This window comes from Scatophagus argus, chromosome 18, assembly GCF_020382885.2.
Source record: "Scatophagus argus isolate fScaArg1 chromosome 18, fScaArg1.pri, whole genome shotgun sequence".
Classification (NCBI taxonomy): domain Eukaryota; kingdom Metazoa; phylum Chordata; class Actinopteri; family Scatophagidae; genus Scatophagus; species Scatophagus argus.
The window spans coordinates 9,368,441-9,390,542 of record NC_058510.1 but is presented as its reverse complement, the minus strand read 5'-3'; the positions used below and the strand labels follow the sequence as shown (position 1 = coordinate 9,390,542).

At 42.6% G+C, this 22,102-nt stretch overlaps 1 protein-coding gene across 4 annotated transcripts in view; it reads left to right on the top strand.

Moving 5' to 3' along the window:
• The window catches only part of asap1b (ArfGAP with SH3 domain, ankyrin repeat and PH domain 1b), a 49,367-nt gene that overhangs the window by 10,671 nt on the left and 16,594 nt on the right, over positions 1 to 22,102 (top strand). For all 4 annotated transcript variants that reach the window (XM_046371057.1, XM_046371056.1, XM_046371055.1 and 1 more), the window contains exons 2-12: positions 6,607 to 6,679; positions 8,903 to 9,048; positions 11,396 to 11,470; positions 11,956 to 12,005; positions 12,228 to 12,357; positions 15,880 to 15,965; positions 18,273 to 18,348; positions 19,295 to 19,381; positions 20,387 to 20,487; positions 20,615 to 20,684; positions 21,894 to 21,981. In XM_046371057.1, the coding sequence (XP_046227013.1) occupies positions 6,607 to 6,679; positions 8,903 to 9,048; positions 11,396 to 11,470; positions 11,956 to 12,005; positions 12,228 to 12,357; positions 15,880 to 15,965; positions 18,273 to 18,348; positions 19,295 to 19,381; positions 20,387 to 20,487; positions 20,615 to 20,684; positions 21,894 to 21,981 (982 nt within the window). The remainder of the gene's footprint in view (positions 1 to 6,606; positions 6,680 to 8,902; positions 9,049 to 11,395; positions 11,471 to 11,955; positions 12,006 to 12,227; positions 12,358 to 15,879; positions 15,966 to 18,272; positions 18,349 to 19,294; positions 19,382 to 20,386; positions 20,488 to 20,614; positions 20,685 to 21,893; positions 21,982 to 22,102) is intronic.

Genomic DNA, 22,102 nt, shown 5'->3' with positions numbered 1-22,102 from the left:
ATTGTCCACAGGACAATGTTACGATCCAGTTTATTCTTAATCAGAGTAACATTATGATCACATGGCAGTCCAGCTGAGAGCAGGAACTGTTGAAATTTCTTTGTGGTTTGGACTTACTTGTAGGACATTCAAGTGCTAATGGGAGGTTGCCACAAATGGGAACTGAGAGTTGGCTACAAAAAGGCAATGCACCCCATTAGCCGGAAAGTGTAAACTGGAAAGCAACGATGGCTGAGCTTCACGGGCAAAATATGCTGTCATATTTTTGTGTCAAGGTAGAATGATGTTTGAGCATATTGTTAGTTCAGACGGAAAACCACTGTCAAATGGATTATTGTGAAATCTGGCACAGACGTTCATGGTATCTTCACAATGTTCGTAATCACTTGAGTGAATCTAATATTATCATGCCAGCAGGCTAAGGTAAGATGGTGAACATGTCAAAGATTATACCTGAGTAATAATTTGTACGTATGCATGATATGTAGTTAAGGGGTTTGGCCCTTTAGAACTGATTTTGTCATATTCTGTTTTGCCCTTTTAGCCTTTTGGTTGCTATGCTGGTCTGTCCATCATGACATTGTCCTCCATCATGGAATGTGAGTAGGTGGAGGGAGACGTACAAAAGGACTGAAGTGAGCTGTGAATCGGAAAAACATTGCCAAGTGTCCGAGTGATTCCTAAATATTTCAAGATATTTTATTACATAATATTTCTGCAGAAGCCCTCCAGAAATCTTTTTCATTGTTAGGGGGTCCGTTCAGAAAAAGACCATTTCATGTTGATTGATGTTTGGGTTCCTCATCAACTTGAAAACCCTGAAAAAAGATGTAATCTCACTTGTCATTTTATTAGCCTTTTCAGATACACTACATCAGTCATGTGGTCGGCCTGATACACCTCTTAACCAAAACCAAAACCACTGGCAGTCCATCACTCTTTCTCTTTCAGTGCACCGTGTGTGTGTGAGTGAGTGTGAGTGAGTGTGAGTGTGAGAAGTAGGCCATCTGACCTCAGCTGCTTTTGGAAACGTTACATCCTCTCATTTCTCCCATTCCACTTGGAGAGCCGACGGCCTCTCCGGCTGCAGGCCCAGAGAAAGGGATGTGCATTTGTTTCCTGCCAATGAAAACGGCTCCCCACCCTTCCTGATTGAGTCATGCCACATAGACTCGACAGACAGACAGGCAGAATGACGTGACAGACAGACTGATGTGCTCTACCACTTCTCCCTTCGGACAGAGATACAAACAAAACTAGTTTTATTTCTGTAATATATGTAAACATATACACTTGGATGTTTTTTTTATTGTAGTAATTGCTGTGTAATTGTGAGTCAGAAAGAAAATGAGAAAGCACTTGTACAAAGAGGAGCAGAAAGAAAACAAGTTTGGGATGAGCAATTTAAAAGAAACGATGGTCTGGTCAGTCACTTTCTATGAAAAGATACCACAGCAGATGTTTTTCAGCCCCGTGTCCCAGCTCTGGGGAAGTCCTTTGATAAATGTGCCCTTTCCTGTTTTCTTCTAGGAAATAATTAGCATATTAGCAGTTCTGGGAAGTGGGGTCTCACAGTCTCTGCTGGGTGAAGAGTAAAATCTGCCACAGTGGCACAGTTGAGTCCCTGCTGTGTCCTGCTGAGAAACAGGGAGCTGGCCAGCCAGTCGGATCAGCTTCCCACAATCTCCACGCTGAAGAATGTTGAGCCGACGTGTGAGACGGCCAGATCGCATCTCCTCGGTAACTGCACAGCCGCCCGCCGGTGCGATGCCAAATGCCGAGGTGGAGGAGAGGAGCGAGGTTCAAGGAGCCGGGACGGATGAGTCGAGGGAGGAAATGAGAAAGATGACCAACGTGCCATGAAAGTGACAGAGCAGGAATCACTAGAGCAAAGCAGTCAGACAAGAAAAACACTCCGCAGCCAGCCAGAAAAGCATGTTTACTCCTCAGCTGTCAGCAGAGAGCAGTTGGTGTCATTAGACGGAGGGCTGGCGACCCAGAGCAGGACACTGACAAGCCTGGCCGCTTCCTGCTTCCTGTCAAAGGACGGCTGCAGGGGAAGCGGCAGGGCTGCTGGGGGAGGATAAGGCCTCGGGCAGGAAGCGTGAAGCTGAGACAGCCTCCAGTCAGTCATACCCAGTCACTTCAACCACCAGCTTCTCCCCCTCAAGGCTTTGACCTCCTGGGCATGACTTTGTGTGTTTGTGTGGTTGTTTGGGAGCCAGGAAGTCAGTCTGCATTGACCCCATTGGTCAAATGGGTCACATTCTGAAGACATTTGGTCCTTTTGGGGGTTATTTTTGTTTTAAGCAGAGCTGCAACTAACAATTTTCTTTTCATTTTTTTTTTTCAAATTTTTTTTCAACTTGATGTCTTGTTTCGCCTGACCAAAAGAGTCCAGTACAGCAACATATTCAGTTTAAACTGATGTAAAACAGAGAAAAGCTGCAGATCATCGTTTTTGGAAGCTGGAAGTCCCATTTTTTGCCAATTAATTTTCTGAATAAATCAACTAATCATCAGTTTATTGGCTAGTAAAATCTCAATTTGCACTCCCGGGATTTCTTTTACTTTAGGTCATATTCCGCATATTTCCTTTTGTGCAAACTGGTGTCACATTTTACAGAGCTCTGGAGCTCTGTATCTCAGTTCAGCTCACTATTTTGTGATTTGTCAGAGCTCAAACAGTTCAACCAAATAATCATAGGTAATGAAAGTAATCATCAGGTCCTCCCCTGCGTGAGTGTAGACAGGAGCAGCACATTTTTGCTTTCATAAGTTATTGTTTATCTCAAGAAAGACGATGTTTGAACAGGATGAAAAGCTTTTTCAGCAACACGAGACATTAATCTAACTTGGGCTGGACTCTGGAATACACTTTTGACCTTGGTGCTCACGCTGGTTGAAAAAAACAAACAAAAAAAACCCTGTTCTTGCTGAGGCATCATGCATGGCCGCCGCCCTTCACCTCCTCCTGCGAGTTGGCCCTTGACCTCCTCTCTGACATCCACCTAAAAACATTCTGACACTGACATGTTGAGTTTCACAGCACAAATATCCCTTTGGGATATTTCTAAGTCAAATAACACACGGCCATGAAACAAACTTTATTCTGTGCTTCTTTTTCTCTGCCGCACTAAATAAATCGGCCATATGCATCACTTGCTGTTCGGGCGGAGAGACGAGCGACCACAGATGTTTTGGCAGCGTCACACTTGCTAATCCCCTCTGGGTTGAGTGGGAGCTTGCCATTGGTCGCTGGCAGATAAAAACAAACTCCTTTGACTATATTCAATAGTTGTTGGCCTTTTGGAGAGCAGAGTTTGGATGCATTCTTGCCTGTTGCCAAGATGTTGGAAAGAGTGTGTGCCAAGGCAGTACTATTTCATTGATTTTTTTTTTTTTTATTCCCCCTCCTAAGAAGCTGAGAGACTACAGCTTTAACAAAGCATCTCCAAGTTACTTTCGTCATGTTTACCACAGAAATAGTGCTGGCCAGTGTCTAGACATGCATTGTTTGTCCCCTCTAATATGTTCTTGGGATTTATATATGCTATATATATGCTATATAGAGCATTCACTATATTGGATTTTGATTCCAGAATGTATGGATGTTTGGACTAACCAAACACTTAATTAAAAAATAAAGGGCTAAGAAAGAGAACATGTTAAAGCTTGTTCACGTTACAGCTGAATATTTAATTATGAACGCAGACAGAGTGGATTATGGGTGACCCCTTGGGTGGCTGTGCCAGCTGCTCTCAACATGAGCACCACAAAAGTCAATCTGCCTGCTCAGCCTCTGTTTCATGCTCTTCATCCTAATCAGCACACGGTGTTACAACCTCTGAATAATCACAGATTTACTTTGGAGGCTTTTAAACTGAGCGATGAGTGCTGGGTGTGTTGCTAAAAGGCGCTTACAGAGGGAACACAGTTTGTTAGTAAATGTGTCGGCTGTTATGGGGTATAATCCGTGACTTTTGCCATGTCCAGCCACTTAAATGGAGTCTGCTTGGCATAAGAAAATGAATAATTGCCCTTCAGATTGTAGGACAAGATGAGTTGTCTTACTGAATGAATTTCTCTTGTAACAGTTGTTAAATATATATACAGTATATAAAAACACCTGTAACAGACAGTTCCAAAACCCAAAGATCTTCATTTTAATAAAATGGGTTGGTATTTTTTCTCGCCTGTAGTCAGCTGGGATAAGCTCCAGCTGACATTGACTGAAACAATCAATTCAAATTGTTGCTGATTAAGTTTCTGTTAAGTTTCTTTTGATCATTTATATTTAACTGATTCTTCACGTTTGAGGGAGCATATTAACTCAAGATAAATCCATCATTTTATGCTCCACGCTTGTGGTTCTTTTGTACTTTGCCAAAATGTCAAACCTTTGCCAAGACATGTTGATATTGCACAAAATGAGCCACTGCCATGCTTCCCACAGTGGGGCGTCTGGCTTTTGTTATCAGAGAACAGGGGTTATAGAATAAGTAACCTCAAATTTTGAGTGAGGCTTTCTCATCGTTTAAGTATGTTTTCATGCTGTTAAGATTTTCATTCCAGTAGTTATCAAGATAATATATATACACAGACAATATTGAGATAATGTTACCATAAAATTTTAAACACTGGTGCAGGTCTGTTTGGGCCAAACAGACACAGGGCTAACTAATGAGGCAGTCTGTGGAGGTAGTGGGCAGTCGAGTCTGTTCCCATGTGCAGGGGGATCAAAGGGCTCGGCCCCTGCAGAAAAGGCCCTGCGGTGACAAACTACTGCTGCCATAATTGGAGAAGAGCCTTGTAAAACTGTCCAGGGGAGGCCAAGGATGGCTTAATTATGTTGTGAAATTTAATTAGCGCACTGTTGTGTGTGTGTGTGTGTGTCTGCTCTTAACCGAGTGACCTTAATGTAGTGGTGTATTTGCTGGTGTTTATCATCATTTACAAGCAAACATGACAGAGTTATGGACACATTCCCTCTGGTTAAGACAGGCTGGACATGAAATCAAGGCACTCGTCAGAATAAATTATTGTGAAACACACCAAGAGAGGTTCACGTTTTAAGTCGAGACAGGTGTCCTCTCTTTCTGAGCTCAGAGAGTCTGATTGGCTCAGCTTTTCCTGCTATAATTGAAATTTTATAACACGTCACACAGACAGATGGCATCAAGTATGACAGGTGATTTTTGTGTTTTTGCTCTGGTGTGCGCTGAGAAAAGTCTCCTGCAGGAATAAATCTTTGACTTCGGTATAGTGAAATTCCCATATTCTCTCAACAAATAAACATCTGCTTCTTATTTTATTACACTGATTACAGATAGTAATCTGTGAAAAACTGCTAGGAAGTGAGAGAAGGCGCTGTGTTGGAGACTAAATTAAATACCATTAAATTAAATTAAATACTCACATATCAACACAATATGCTTGTTGATCAGCATTCAGTGTTTTTATCGGAAGTGGGGGGGCTACAGTTTAATTTCTCATCCACTCCTGCATAATTTCCAGTAAGAGTTGCAGGTTATGTGAAGTGATTCATCATGCATAAAATTCCTGCTGCAGATTTCACACCAAAATGTACTTCAGTATGAAAAGAACACATTTCTTAGCCAACTTATTTGTGTAACTGCAATTTGTGTAATTATTTCATAACAGTGATGAATACATATATCGCATTCTCTGGCTTTAAATGAGGTTTATGCAGTCACCAAATATGTAATTAAAGGATTAAGGCATCAGACACAGTCATATCCTTTTGTTGTCTCTTTTTACAAAACTAAAAAGAACAGAAATCACTTAGGCTCGGATAGAGTTTAAACCACAGAGGTTTATATCTGCTGATGACAAAATACCATGTAAGATAATCCTGACATTTATGAAGACTATTTATTGAGTTTTTCTTATAAGTAGATGATATTTATGATGATTGATTTTCATTGTGTGTTTTTTTGAGGTGGTGATGGGTAAATTAGTTCAAGGGTCACACTGACTCAGCTTTGTAGGATTTTCTCTAAATATAGCTGCGCATTATCTTTAAATGAGTAACCACTTGTGCCGTTACCGCATCTGTGAAGTGTTTTCTGTTTGTATTAGTCATTATTTTAACTCACTGGTGCTTTTGCTCCTGAACTTCTAGCATTAATCTCTGAAAGTGCAAGGGCGTGAGACAGATAACTCACAGTAACAAAAGGTCTGTGGCAGTGTTTATTTTTGTAGCTTTTAATTGTTTGCATTGTGAATAATTATTGTAACAAGTAGCCTAAATGTGATAAAATGCATATAGTGCCTATTTATTTCACCTATTAGAGTGCACGGAGGCTTTGCCCCAGCAGTCAGCAGTGTTGAAGTAATGATTTATGCCACATTCGGGTCATGCACTGCATTGTGAGCAGTATCCACATTGGGAGTATGCATGCTTTGAACTACAGAGCAAATATTGTTGTTCTCGTGCCTTAAATTCTTCAGATTCACTGTAGCATAAAACTTGAAAATGGAAATTACCTTTGCTGTCTTTTGATGTCAACGTTTTCATTATGGTCTTAAGAGGATGAAACCAAATGAAGGGTTTATAAGAATCCTCTCCTCCTCTTTTCTCAGGCTTTGGACCAGGACCGAACTTCACTGCAGAAGGTGAAGAAGTCAGTGAAGGCAATCTACAGTTCAGGACAAGGTGAGACTGTCTGTTCCTAAAAATATCATGCCTGAATGCACTTAAGCTGATGGTTGTGTACGTGTTTACAGCACTTGACAAAACAAAAAAATCCCCAGAGGAAAGCCTAGGGTTTCTTAAATATCTTTAATAGAAATGAGGATTGCTTTTTTTGTCTGGCACGGCCGTTTGTGGAACAGATGGTGTTTTTGTGTTGATATCCAGGCTGTCCCAGAAACCAACACCTGAGTTTGTTTTGCTCGTTGCTGTGACATGGATCCTCAGTAATTTTCCACTGAAAGCAGCCTCCTCCCTGTAAATTGACAGTTTCAGATGTTTGGCCCACAAGAAAAGTTTATTTCTTCTCCAGAGAAAAGACAGTTGACCTTAATTTCATCATGACTCTTTGGATGAGAAAATCCCAAATTCTAAGAAACTTAACCAGCTCTTAAATTGAGTGTCTGTTAGCTGCAATTGTTAGTTACTTTGTCAGCTATAGTGAAACAAATGCTGTATGTGATCCAAAGATAGAAATGAATGGGATGTTTGGGCATCTTGTAAATGTAATGAGTAGTTAGGCTCAGGGCTGTAGCTAGGACTTTAGAAACAGAGGTCACTGAGTTATAATGCTTCAGATTTCCGTCCTGCTTGATTTGACGACACCTGTGGTCACTGGTGGTAACTGCAAGTGCAGCTTAACACTGCAGCAAACACTCGCTGAGCAGCTACTTTATAAAAAATAAAAAAGAAGAGCAGCTCCTCTAACTGCTTACAGTACGTCCAATCAAACGCACAGTGTGTTAATGAAGAAGTTGGTCAATAATTGGCTTTTTCCCATCATGTCATTGGCAACCTCCATTTGATTTTGTGATGCACAAGCCAAAAGTGGTTTTCCACTCAACAGCAGGACACAGTAAAGTAGGTTATCTTGCTAAGGAGTTGAGGGTGTGCAGCTAGTGAGTGTATATAAAGATGGACAATGTGTGATCTCCCCAGAAGTGAAACCAAAACATCTGGATTGTCCTCTGGTGGCTAGCTGCAGTACAATTAGAAATCTCTCCCCTCCATGATAGCAAATGGGTCAAGGACCAAACTAAAAGCTCAAAGTACACATCAAATACATTTTTCCCACGTATGGTTTTTGTCCTCTTTACGTTGCTGTTATCACACTTAGTTATGTTACTCATTTGGTTTTAATGAGTTATGTGATACTGATATATCTCAAAGAGTAACAGTAAACGGTGAGGCTGAGATTTAAAATTACAGAGAGTAATGCTGGGTTACATGTTGGGAAGACAATTTGACCCAGACCCATATGGCACTGTTAAAACCACCTAGAGAGAAACATAATCACTCAATGTAAATTGAGTACATGGCTGTTGCTGAAGAAGATGAAGATTTTCAGCTGTGTAATGCAAAGTTCTTCCCAATTGCTAAAAACAAATTTCCAGAAGAGCCTTGTGTGGCTTGTATTTGAGTTTCCAGTATGACAACAAAATGGCTGCTGCAGGAATAAACCCTGCAGGGCACTTGTCTCACCTGACCTCCTTCTCAGGACTCCTCCTCAGATTTTGCAGCAGTTTTAAACATCGCTCCCCATCCAGCTCATCTCCATCTCTCACTTAATGACATGGGCAGATGGATGCTGCGCTTTGACTTTCACAAGCCTGGAGAACCACATGTTTTGTTGTGCTGTCATTTGCTGTATATGAGGACAACTTACCGTAGTCAAGCTTTGTAAAATAAAAGTTTCTGTGGAGCAGCAGTGATCAAAACTCACAGGTCTGTTATTGAGTTGCTGCACTGAAAAGGGAACTCTGCGTTGTAGGATCCCTTAACTGTTTCTTCCACATCTGTGTTATTAAGAAGATCCAAGGAGATCTTTATTTAGATTTACAAACGTGTTTTCCAGGGGTTTGCTTCTGGAGATACTGAGAGCAAAGAATAGTGTATCACTGAAATATTATCTTTATTCTTAGGCCTTGACTTTTCTTTAATTCTTGTTTGAAAAATAAACAAGTATGCCTTATACCATTGGTTTTCCAAAGGACCGGCTTGCCCCACACCCGCTGTGTCTGCTCTGTTGACTTTCTTTCTTCATTGGGAAGTTTGACAAAGTCGCCCAAAAAATACAACTCGCAAATAAATGAATGTATGGGAAATGCTGCATGTGCAGTGGATGTCCTTTTTATCCTCTGCTAGATCTAATTGGTAGTTGGCCTTTATTCTCTGTTTCCAACACAGACCATGTCCAGAATGAGGAGAACTATGCCCAGGCTCTGGACAAATTTGGCAGCAACTTCATCAGCCGGGACAACCCCGACCTGGGAACAGCCTTCGTCAAGTTCTCTTCCCTCACCAAGGAGCTGTCGGCCCTACTGAAGAACCTGGTGAGTTCAATACGTCAACACTCATACTCTCATAATGTCGTTAAAACGAATAGCTTGTCCTACAGAGTGCTCTGCCTTTGTGTGTGCTCTTGTCCTCGCATGGATAGAAAGGGGAAAATACTCCAGAGCTTATTTTTTTCCCATCTTCACTTCCTGTAAGGGGTTTAGGATTTAAGGGTAAGATTAGGATTACTTTGGGTTAAGGGTTAATGTTAGGCATGTCGTGGAAGTTGAAGGGGTTAATGATGGGTGTAGTCCATAAACATCCTCACAAATGACATAATAGAGGTGTATGTGCCTACCGTTAAAATCAATCACAATCAGAACCATTTTCACAGCTGGACAGTATAGCTGACTGCAGTCATATCTGCCTGCAAACCTTTGTTTTTTTTTAATCAAAGTTCTCATCTGCTCGCCGTTGGATTTCCCTTGACATTTTTTGTTGAATAATGTGACCACCTGTTTGAATCCTTCATGAGTGATTGTTGTTGGAAGAAGAGTCAGTCTCTGCTCTCTCTCTCTCTCCCTGCATGGCTGACAGTGAGATTAGACTCCATAAATACACTTGGCAGCACCAGATACAACTTTGTGTGTGTGTGTGTGTCCATTCAGAAACCTTCTTAAATCACCCACCCGTTGGCGCTACCTGCATTATTGTGGCAAAGTGAAATTATTTCCTCTCCTCGCCAGTCCTTATTCTTCTCTTTTGACTCCTGTCTGTTCCATTTTGAGTATTTCATTGAGTGAGTTTTTTAGACTTCAATAACTGCGCCCCGAGGGCTGCTGGTATGTGCGTGCAGTACAAATGAGAATTGATGAATGGCGCTTGTCCTAGATATTCTACAAGTGTTCTCAGCTTAAATGTAAGGATTTCACACAAAGATATGGTCAGGTTGTTGCCAGCTTTTCTGCGTCTTTCTCTGAGTTTGTTTTATTTTCGAGACTCATATTCTTAGAGATAGTAGAAGACACAGTGACCGTTTCCAGGATGTGCTGTTAGAGCATGCCGGCAATCAGCCAGTGGAAGATTGATTCTGTCTTTGGCCATATGCAAGACATGCACTTAAGACGCACATTAGCACCCATTAAGCGTTGTGTAGTTCCTTGACCGCTTCTTTGTGTCTGTGTAGACTTGGCTAACAACAACAACAGGGACTTAAATGCTTATTGCTCTTGTAAATGACCTTGCTGATAATGGTTAAAGCTGCTGAGCATAACTGTGGCAACCAGAGCTGTTAGCAATGTCAAGTTCTGCTAATCCTTCACAATACTGACTTGCACTTATGCTGTTTTTGAAAGCACTTTTGCTATTAAGTTGCTGTTTTCTTTGATCAGCATCAGCATGAATGTGTTGATGCATCACAATTAGGGTTAAAGGAGCCGACTGAATTATTTTATGTCTTTCCTATCATCAGAAAAACCCACGAAAAGACCAAAACCAATAGTGTGTTGGTCCGTCCTTTGATACATAGCATCTTTACTGTGTTAAGAGGATTATCATCTGGCTCCGAAGCAAATATATGTAGTGTTTTAGCGTCTTGCACTTACTTGTTTTGGTTTTACTGCCTGCAAGTTTGCTGATCGGGGTTCACTTTCGCCACTCTCATGATCAATGTTTCCAGCAGGAGCAGCAGCAGATTCCCGCTCTGTTAAAACCCAGTGTACGCCACTTGTCAAAAATGGAGAGGAGATGGAGCAGGACCACCAAACTGCAGACAGACAAAGTTAGCGACTAGCTGGTGAACATAGCTGAGCCTGTAACAGCTAATGGGGTCTGATAATTCCAATAGGAGAAGGTGGAGTTGATAGACAGTGAATTTTATACTTACATTTATTTATCATTTATCAAACAATTCCATTAATAACATGCAAGGTAATAATATGCCAAGAGAAAACAGTTAATGCTGCTTTAAAAAGGGGTCACAAAACAGGAATAAGCAGTATATGTTTTGGAGATGACTTTGAACTTGGGATAAATACACATTTGTTGCTCTAGTGAGTATTTACAGCAGCAGGATGGTGTATGAAAATGATTTAAAATACAGAGCCAGCATTCATTGTAATGCAGGGACATGTCACCCAGTGTGAAAAGTGTGGCTCTTTGGTGTGTTTTTAATAGTTTTTGTACAGCAGTGGAACTCTAGAGTGCAAAATAATATCAGGCTTAAAATACATGGACAATAGTTGGTTGTAAAATCAGTTTATTGTTGGTTTTTGTCTTTTTATGAGATTATAAAGAATATCCTCAACCTCACCCAATATAAATCCGCCTCCGCGATATGTTACAATATGTTATATATTTTCTCATGACGACAGCTACATTATAACTCTCTGTGTTCTTCCTCAGCTCCAGAGCCTCAGCCACAATGTGATCTTCACTCTGGACTCGCTGCTGAAGGGTGATTTGAAAGGCGTGAAAGGGGTAAGATTTACTGTAAAACATTTTCTCATCCTCGTGTTTTGTTTTTTTTTCCCCTCTCTCTTTTGACTCTCGGGCCTCCACATGACCCGGCTCAGCGGCACAGAGAAGGTCATAGATGGGTCGTCGGCACGTCTTTCACATTAATCTCTCAACTTCTGTGCAAGTGCATGTTGTGTGTAAGCGAGAAGAGACCAGAGAGACGGGGAAAGCCCTCCCTCTGTTCAAAAGATCGCGAATGTAAATCTTGCAGAAGTAAACAGTGTCTTGGTGTTGTGCTTGTGGCGAGTAACTTGGTCATGAACCTTTGATGTTCCTGGTACGAGGAGAGGCATGGCCGCTAGCTGGGTGTCCAGGGCATGAATTGTGAGCGGAGTGAGGCATTTGCTGGACCTCTGGAAGAGATCCAACATTGGCTGTAAAATAACTCCATCCCCATGGCGACCTCTTTGGAGTACGCTGATGCTTGTGCTCGTGTGTTTCTGCAGGACATAAAGAAGCCCTTTGACAAAGCATGGAAAGACTACGAGGCCAAGTTGTAAGTAGATAATTAAAACGTGTTGTTGTAATACTGCATATTTGCACCATCTAGCTCATTATAGAGTACTGAATAATGGATCAAACCCTGCTGATAAGGTGCAGCAATATTTTTTAGACCCTCCAGGAGTGTCGTAGAATATATTACACGCGTTGTAGAACACAAAACGACTTGCAGAAGAGAAGCTCATCCGTTCAGTAATTGTCATCTCCTGTGTGTCAGTACAAAGATCGAGAAGGAGAAGCGAGAGCACGCCAAGCAGCACGGGATGATCCGCACAGAGATCACCGGGGCTGAAATCGCTGAGGAGATGGAGAAGGAGCGACGCCTCTTCCAGCTCCAGATGTGTGAGGTGGGTTGTAAAAATAAAGACACTTTTGGTCAGCATTAATTAAGCATCAGCAGCAGTTCATCAGCCGGATCTTGTAATGGACAGGCCACAGGTTAAATCCCCATAACACAATGCTGTGTTGTCCACTTGTCTTAATATGAATCTTTAATGCTTTTGTCTCATTGTAAATCACTTGGTATTGTAAATATTACCTTCACATTTATGTCACATTAGGTTGTGGTCAGGCAACTTTTGCGCTGGGTCAGATCACTCATCCTCAACCTCCTTATTCATTTCAGTGAGACGAGGCATTGTATTGAGTATTGTATCGTCTGACAAGCCTTCAAAGTCGTGGGTGTATTGCCCAAATTGTACTTCTTGTATCACATTTTATCTTCTTATCACCACTTGTAGCAACACCAACGCAGTGCTATATCTGGTTTGAACACCCACTCATTAAAATCCCACAGTATGTAAAGTCTCCTTTACCTAGCTGCATTCACACCAGATTTTAAACTTTCTCATATGATTTGAATGATTTATAGAATAGTTTTAACACTCGTGCAGCTCCGCATGTCGGGGAAAGAGCAGCCCCAAGATACAGCTGTACTTACATGAATTCAAGAAGAAGGATTGTATTGCACTGATCTCTGGCAGTCTGCCTCTGCACCAGACAGAAACTGTTTGCTACAATGATTGCGTGTCAGTGGATAAGATTTAAAAAATATACCACCCAACAGGTCGAATGTTTGTGCAGCTAACCCCCTGCTCAGAATGTTTGCCTTTAGTTTAAGTGTTTTGAGATGCACGTTGTGACACACTTTGAATCCTCATTGGCATTAATGCTCAGAGGCTGCACCATAAGGAATCTGACAGCTAGAATTAAGTGTAAAACAAATGTGAGCTCTTTATGTGCCCAGGAGAATCAGAACAAACTGTTAGAGCTCACTCTGCTTTGCCAAAACCTCTCTAGTGGTGGGTGGTGACGCCTACGCATTGTTCAGTTTTATCCTCCTGATTTTTTACTCATATTACATAATGGGCCAATGGCTGTTCCACTGCTGTTCGTTGTGTGAATTATTAAAACTTGCTGCAGTCCCTTTGTGCCCTGTCTTGCTGGTCTGCCCCTCTTTTCACAGTGACTCAGAGGTGTTTGCCTTGTCCACATTTTGCACCTGTGTTCAGCCTTCTTATTCTGTTACAGACCAGGTGTGGCTTAACCAAACCACATATAATGTTTTCAACAACGTGGTAAACATGAAACAAGGTGAACGGGTGAGAATACAACACATGGAGACAAGATTACAGCCGTGCTAGCTGTTCTGCTAGGCTACACTAAAGATCGGCTTTGAGCGAAATGCTAAAGTTAGCATGCTAACTTGCTCATAGTGACAGTACTATCATGCTAATGCTAGTTATCATGTTAGCTTTTCCTATATGTTCACCATCTTAGCATGATATCACACTAATATTTAATTATTAACAACACAACATTCCAGCTGAGGATGATGGGAATGTAATTAGTTTTGCAGGTATTTGGTCATGAGCCAAAGATGTTACCATCCAGAGAGCTATGCTGCTAAAAAGTGAATTCACCAAAAAGAATCCTAGAATTCATCTTCTGAATCGCTCATCTAACTAATTTCGTTTAGTGATAGATAGAAGCTTTGCTGCTCTGTTGAAATGATTTTAGTGGGGTGTTTGGAGAAGCTAGCACAAATGTCAAACACTTAATTGACTTAATCAAAGTTTTGGAGGATATAAACACAAATTGTTTTGTTGATGGAGATTCGGTAACTTATATATGTTTGTTCACATGGTGCAAGTCCCTATAAATCTAAGAATATGTGTATGTGCCTTTCGCAGTCTTTGCCTCACGTCTCTCCCTCTGCGCCTCCCTCCTAACTCTCCCACTGTCTCACTGTTTGAAACCTCCCACCTGGGAAAGTGTCATTAAAAGTCAGCTAAGTTTTTATATTGCAAACATTTGAAGCAATAAAGCTGAAAGTAGTTTGAACTTGAACTCGAAACAGTTTTATCTTGTCATGATTTCGGAAGACTCAGGAGTCGCTTTATTATCCATTTTTCCTGCCAGCCTCCAGTTGATGCAGGATGCCGAAAACGAGTTGTAGCTCCTATGTTACATTTGCCCTGGCTGCTTTTTCAAGTCCAGATTTGATTATGTATTTTGGTCATCGGCAGAGCTTTGCATGTTTTTAATTTTTATGTTTTCGTAAGACTGTATGAGTTCCCTGAACAGTGCCTGTTGGCCTATTTTTGAAGAACATGCAAACGCCATACAGAAAGGCCCTGCTACCCAGTCCAGCAAGGCGACCATGCTGACCAATGAGCCGCTGTGCTGCTATCAAACAAACATCTGACGATTACCTGAATCAATGGTCATCGTGGATGGAAATACCAGCATTGGCTGCTGCTGCTGTTGTGTGTGGGACAGTAGCTGCAGTCTGTGATACAATCTGTTCATCCCACTTAACCTCATTTCTCTGTGCGTGCGTGCTCTCCCTCTCCCTCTCTCTCTCTCTTTCTCTCTCTCTCTCTCTCACGCTTTTGCTCCATGTTACTCAATCACCAGATTACAGGATGCTCTCACTCTCTCACCCTTTTCATACTACGCCGCCGTCACTGAAGGAGTGTGGAAGGGCAGCACTCAGCGGGCCGCATTATGATCTGCTCAGACGTGGCAGCAGTGCAAGCGATGCTGCTCATTCACACAAAAGACCTCGAACGCGTGCTCTCCGAAACACACTGAACCCACTGAGGGTTCAGACAACATGTGGATAATCTTCTATCCAATGGGCCACTGTCAGGCTGACAAAGAGACAACGCATGCATGCATACCCACATATATGCACATACTCATGCACTCATGCGTGTGCTAACATTCGTGCATCCACACACGTGATGTATATGGAGCAAATTGAAACGATGTGTTGACGTCAGAGGCTTCAGAAAGCTTTTGTGTTATAGATTAAGCGGAGCTGAAAGTGGTCTTTAGCCGTGACTGTTGGTTAATCTCTGTGGATTGGCATGCTGCAGGATTAGCTCAGATTATCTTTTATTCATTTGTTTGGTGGGAAGCACTGTCTGAAGACTTCTCGTTTGGTTTGAATCCTCAGACATCCAGACTGAGCGTACAGTTCACAAAGCACTTCCTCTGGAGGCTGTTCTTGCTTTTATAATGCTAATGTAAAATATTTCTCGTCATCCTTTTGAAACTTTATTTAGATCAAATAAGAGGCACGGTATTTTCTTGTAACGGAAGTCTGTTTACCAGCCTGCCCCCAACCCCCCCCCAACAGTGTCAACTCTTGGCTCATAAATCAAAGCCTGTGTGTGCACTGAGATGTGATTATCATAATGCAAGATGTTCACACTCTTATGTGTCTGTGGCAAAGCAGAAGTCTTTATTCTCTGTGTCACAGCTCTGCCACATTATACCTCATTAAGCCAAAAAAATCCTTTAAATGCACCCTGAATTTAAACTCCTGGTTGAACTCTTCTGCTCTTCTCTTTGATTTGCAGTACCTGATTAAAGTGAATGAGATCAAGACCAAGAAAGGAGTGGACCTCCTCCAGAACCTGATAAAGTATTACCACGCACAGTGCAAGTAAGTACCTCCTTAATCCCACTGAGCCCGAATGTGTGAAGCTCTCCTGTCGTGTGCCTCACACCCACAGCGAAATGTATTCCAAAACACTCCGACGGAAACGGCCGCGACTCCTCCCCTTTGCAGCTCTTGATGTCAGTTTTCTGTCTACATTATGATTCACAGATCTGGAGGGTGTACACAGTCATATATATGGCTTGCATAAATATGCACAGGTCATCATACAGATGCGTTGTGACAGCTGTGGGGTTTGGTGGGTAAATAAGTGAGCGTTCCTTGTGCCAGAACCGCAGCTCCACAGCGGCCAGTGACAGAATGACAAATTTTCTCTCAGCGTTGCTAGGTCCTGTCATAACACTGGGACAAAACAATATACTTCTCCTTAATCTGTTCAGCCTGGGCCTTGATGGATAGAAAAGCTGCAGTGGTGATGGATTAAAAGCATGAATGCAATCGATGAGGGAGCCGAGGGAAAAGTGTTGGACTGCTGGAAGCTTGAAAGAAGAAAACAAATTGTTTCCCTTTTTACCATCGGAATTAATTTGTCCAATGAATTAAGAACACTAATTTGCCACACACATCATCTTCTCACCCAGGGAAACACGGACTCTTGCAAGAAGGACGTTGAACGTGGCAAGATGCCTACAGCTTTCCAAATGTAAACACAGAACGTGGTCCTTTGGAAATTCCTGCAGCAGTTGTCACAAAGTGCATCGTAATTACAGAGTAATTAAGGCATCAGTATGCTCCAACTGGATCTAATCATTTGAAATCCTCTCCACCCACAACTTTTCTGACGCACAGTTATTTTTCTCATTGTTAAATTTCAGAAAGAATTGGTGAAAAAATCCAGGTGTACAAAAGTGAATTTCTGGCTACGGCTCCCATCACCCGTCGTATGCATACACGAGTGCAGCATCATGAATACCTTTTGCGGAGAGGCCAAACTATGCACAATTATGCCATTATTTAAACCATTATCACGCCTCGCCTCTCTCTGTGATGGCAGACTTATCATCCCACGCTTGAGTTTGACTACTTTAAACAGTTTGACCTTCTGAGTTGGTTGGCTGACCCCTTGTGGGATCTTGTTAGTTTGGAGCATGTCTTCGTATTTAAGTCCTCAGTATGCTATAGAGTGCCTGACGCATTACTCAAATGTCTGATAACCTCTCTTCGAAACCTTATTGGTGTCTGTATTAGGGGGCGTCACATGATTTTTCTAACAGTCTGAATCATTTAACCGCGTGCACTGTTTTCCTCACTGTATTGAGGCTGCAGAGACCCACAGAGGTCTGGGAGAGAGGTCAGTCAATAAAAACAGGTTGGCTGTAATTGCATTTCTACAGTTTCATTTCTGCAGAAACTTATAGACATATTACTCCTCCAGCATGCACACAAGTTTAAAAGTGAGTCACAGCCTTCTCAGTAGAATAGTCAAATTGCTGTATGCGCATCAGTACAGCATTTATGTCAATTTGAAAGTTGGCCAGGATGTTGCTATGCCCTTTCTTACAACAGCTGCAGGGCTTCTATTGGACTGCTTTCTGGCCTTAATTGAAAAGAATTCTGTTAACCTGAAGTCTGGATCTCCCAAATATCTGCAAGGTTGCGAGCAAAGTAAACTGTTCATAATGGTGGTCAAATACTGGAATTTGGGCCATAGTGGGTCATAAGTGAGGGATTATTTTATATAAGTCTATGCATAGTTTTTTTAGGAAAAAATTCAGCAGAGTAAACCTTTAACAGTACAGCAAAAAGTGAAAAAACGTCTACCGAGGCGAATCTTCTCTATACCAGCATTATATTCAACTAAATATTCTGACATACTACAAGGTATGTCAGTACTTTACATGTGCTGGATGGAGTGGAGGGAAGCGTGTGGGACGCACACGGTGGGATGTGACAGGGAAAGTGATCAGGAGAGGAAGGGAGAGACTTGCCAAGAAGAAGAGCGTGGTCGACAGTGGGTTGGAAAGAGGGAGAGATCATTAGCGGTGATTTGCTGCTGCAGCACTGCATCGAGGTGGATACTGCCGACAGATCTGTAATGGATTTCTGGATGTCCTAAGGACCTCAGTAAATCTGCTGCAGACTCAGCCCTCTACGATTTCTGTGCCAAGAACCAAAGGCGCCAGATCGGGCAGAGCTATACATTAAACCTTTACTGCACCAATCTCCTTTCTCTGTGTGACCTTCACAGTGTAACACCTGACATTTGCAAAGCAGTAACGACCGACTTGTCTCTCGTGTTTATTCCATTGCATGATCTCATCAGTGAGATTCACGTGTGCCTTTGTTCTGCAGTTTCTTCCAGGATGGCTTGAAGACAGCGGATAAGCTGAAGCAGTACATCGAGAAGCTGGCAGCTGATCTCTACAATGTAAACACTCACACTTTTTTCATTTCTTCTGGCTTGTATTTTGGCCTTTTCTTTTCATCAGAGCAAAGCTCATATTTTGTACATCTGTGTTTGTGTTTTTCTCTTTCTGAATTAAATTAATTACATTGATTTGGGGCTGGGGGCATATCTTAAGGTCCACCTACTAGTCTCATGCATCCCTTATTTAACAGATCAAGTTTGGTCGTACTGATGTGATTAAAGCCCTGGAAAAACCTTGTTGATGGACCTTGAGTTGAGGTTTTTTTTCCAAAGTTTAAATGGAGGTTATTAGAAAGCGATCTGTTGTGCTCAGCAGAATGCATTTAGCTCCATCACAAGCAAATGTTTGAAGAAAGATGAGCCTGCACTGACCACTCACTGGCATTTCTTACCAACAGTACTGCTGTGTTTTCTCCTAAAGCAGCACTTTTTTAAAGAATATCAAATCAGATCCTGTAGTTATTCTATGAGAGACGGCAGCTCATCTGCAGGAACTGCCATGATTCAGAGTCTCCTGGAGGCTAGTAAGCCTCACGTATACAAAAATGGTGAAATAGAAGTCAGACCCTCAGTCTCTACAAGGTGCTTTTAATAACATTAACAGAGCAACATTTTGATTGTCAGGCATGACAATACCTGACACTTGAGCCAACAGTACAGTGTGTGGATCTTTTGTATGACTTCTGCTTCTTGGTTTTTTTTTTTTTTTTAGTGCCTGTGAAAGTCACACAACATTAGTGTGAGAAATGGCTTGTAAATTACGACATAAGCGGAGCGATGAGCACAGAATGAGTGTATTTTCAAAAATGAAAGTAAAGTTTGCAACTTGTTGATTTCAGTTCAGGTATTTTTATTTGTGCAGTAAATGGCTCACTGTAAACACACGGATGCTCTCTCAGCTGTGTCGCTGCATCTTTTCCTCAACCTTTTTATTTTTTCTTCTCAGATCAAACAAACTCAGGATGAGGAGAAGAAACAGCTGACTGCCCTGCGGGATCTGATCAAGTCCTCCCTCCAGCTGGACCAGAAGGAGGTAGGCAGGTCACCCTGGACACACTGGGCCAAATTTACAACGTGGCATATGATTTTTTTTTTTTTCTTTAATAAGGCCAGCCCAAGACCGGTCATATATGGCTAAACATAGCACTGGCAGACGTTTATCAACTCATACCAGCCATATTGCTCCAGGTGCTGCACAGATGTTAGAAACTGATTTTTACCACACACCTCCTCTCACTCTGGCCACTACCAGGTTTGGAGCTTGTCTCCTGCAGCACAGAGCGAGTGCCCAGTGCTGTACCATGCTGGTAGCCAGTGTGTGGTAGGCTTTGCTGGTGACCAGTGTTGTGCCTCACTGGCTGCTCAGTGGAGAGCCACTCACTGCCTGTCTTAACACCACGTCTCTCTCACACACACACACACACACACACACACACCACACACCCACGCACAGACCTGCCAACTTTGCTCATAAATAAAGCTTGCTGTAGCTGTGCGTTTGTCTTCACACATTCACACCTTTAGTTCTCTGCTCTGCATGACACACTCTTTATGGTCTTTCACCTTTGATTTACATTTTCTGTAGCTTCTCTTGTTAATAGCACACACGGTAAGCATTTACATTTAGAGGGCAAGCACATGAGGTGTAGTTTGGGTCTTTCACACCCACTGCCTGCACCTGAGCTGGATCTTTCACACCTCTCCTCTCTATCTCCCCCCTTCTGCCTTCTGCTTGTCTGGAATCAAGTCTAGAAGAGTAAGTGCTGGTGCATGTTGAGCATGCTAGCATCTACCTGTTATGTTTTTCAGTGGTGTGGTTTGGTTTGGCCCTTTAGAGGTGTTGCAGAGCATGCCTTGTAGATTTAGCTTTCCCTTTTGCACTCTCACTTTGGTTTTGAGATGAGACCCCTGTACCTTGACAGGTTTGTAGTTTGTTAATGTCTGTGTTGCATGTCTTTCAGCAGTGTCTCTGCATACCCTGTGTCTTAAATATGGTATTCTGTGTTTGCATCTGTGTGTGTCGTGTGGGTTTGCACAGGACTCGCAGAGTAAGCAGGGTGGCTACAGCATGCACCAGCTGCAGGGAAACAAGGAGTTTGGCAGTGAGAAGAAAGGATACCTGCTGAAGAAGAGTGATGGGTAAGCTGCTAACACGCAAAAGCGCTGCGGAGTACCATTCATGTTGCATTAAAATTTTAAAAGTGCATGCAGAGAAGAAAGAGAGCAAACTCCTTTGCTAACATGGCCGTCCCTCTGCCTTTCACAGGCTGAGGAAGGTGTGGCAGAGGAGGCAGTGCTCAGTGAAGGGGGGCATACTCACCATCTCTCATGCCACAGTGAGTACAAGACAAACACACACACAGACACACACACACACACACACACACACACACACAAACCCCCTGACCTCCATGGGTGACTGTGCGGATCAAAGGGAGAACATCATGCGGGGAGGCTGTGTTGGGCTTTCTCAATCTGGAGGCTGGCAGAGTGGAATTGACATAGATGGGTTGTCATGGCAACCCTGCCCCCTCGTCGCCCCTCCCCCCCCCTCGGCCTGCTGCGCCTCGGTGACTCATCTCAGAGCTAGTGTGAGCGTTACTGTACACGCTGGCACGACGTCTGTAGCGTCGTCTCCACTCTTGTGCAGCTGCAATAGCTGCTGTGCTGTATGATATCTTCTCTCCAGTGGGGAAACTAAAACCTGAATTCAAAAATCTGAATGGATTGTCCGACAGTATTCGTCATTTGAATTATGACCTCCTTCTCAGCCTCAAACAAAGAGGGCTACTGGACCGGGGACCTCAGCACAATCAGGAAGTTTAGATAATAATCGTGGCAGAGCAGTGGCAGGTCAGGCACAGATAGTCCATAAATCTTACTGTCCTGAAGGTCCTGATAAGCAACAAGCTGATTCCTCATAAAGGGAAAGTCACCAGATTGGTAAGCAGCACTGGTACTCTGGTGCTAATGTTAATACTGAACCCCACCAAATGCAGATGTGGTTAAATGTGTGAAAGTGGTTGCCTCATGTGATATAAAAGGCTTCCCTTAGTTTTTTTAACAGGTGAAGGGACTCAGTCTTTAACATGTCTGTCTACTCTGTTCTGCTGAGTGGTAGTTATATGCAATCATTTTTATTTGTCAGGAGAGGTCTACTGTCATACCAACTTTTTTTTTTCCTCAGCCCGTGTGGCAGCTGAACTCTGGTTGACTCTCATTGACATGGCGAGTTGCCAGCAGGCCAGCCGAGCTCCAAGGCTCATCACAGCCTGTTAGCATTTCATTAGCACGTGCCTTGGCCCCTCCTCTGCCCCGAGCACTGGCAGGAGACAATGTTCAGTGTGTTTGTGCCAACTGGGCCCAGTGTTACAGCACACAGCCCAGCACAGTCGAGTTTCTTATGAGGAATCCTGAGTTCATCCTCTTTCTGTGTCACAGAATTTTGTTCCTTTTAATTTTGTTTTGACTATTCGAATTGCTGATGTTCGCTGTTTAATTCCTGTCTAATGAATGCAGTCGCTCACTCCGTTTTGTGCTTACAGTCCAACAGGCAGCCCGTCAAACTCAACCTGCTCACCTGCCAGGTCAAGCCCAGCGCTGAAGACAGGAAGTGCTTTGATCTCATTTCTCGTAGGTTTCTCCCACACATGTTGAGCTTTTCACGACTTTGTTATATACTGTACATGACTCTATGTGAGGCCGCCTCTTAGTAAAAGAAAATGAGTCTGTAGAAGCATAGTGTGTGCTTTTT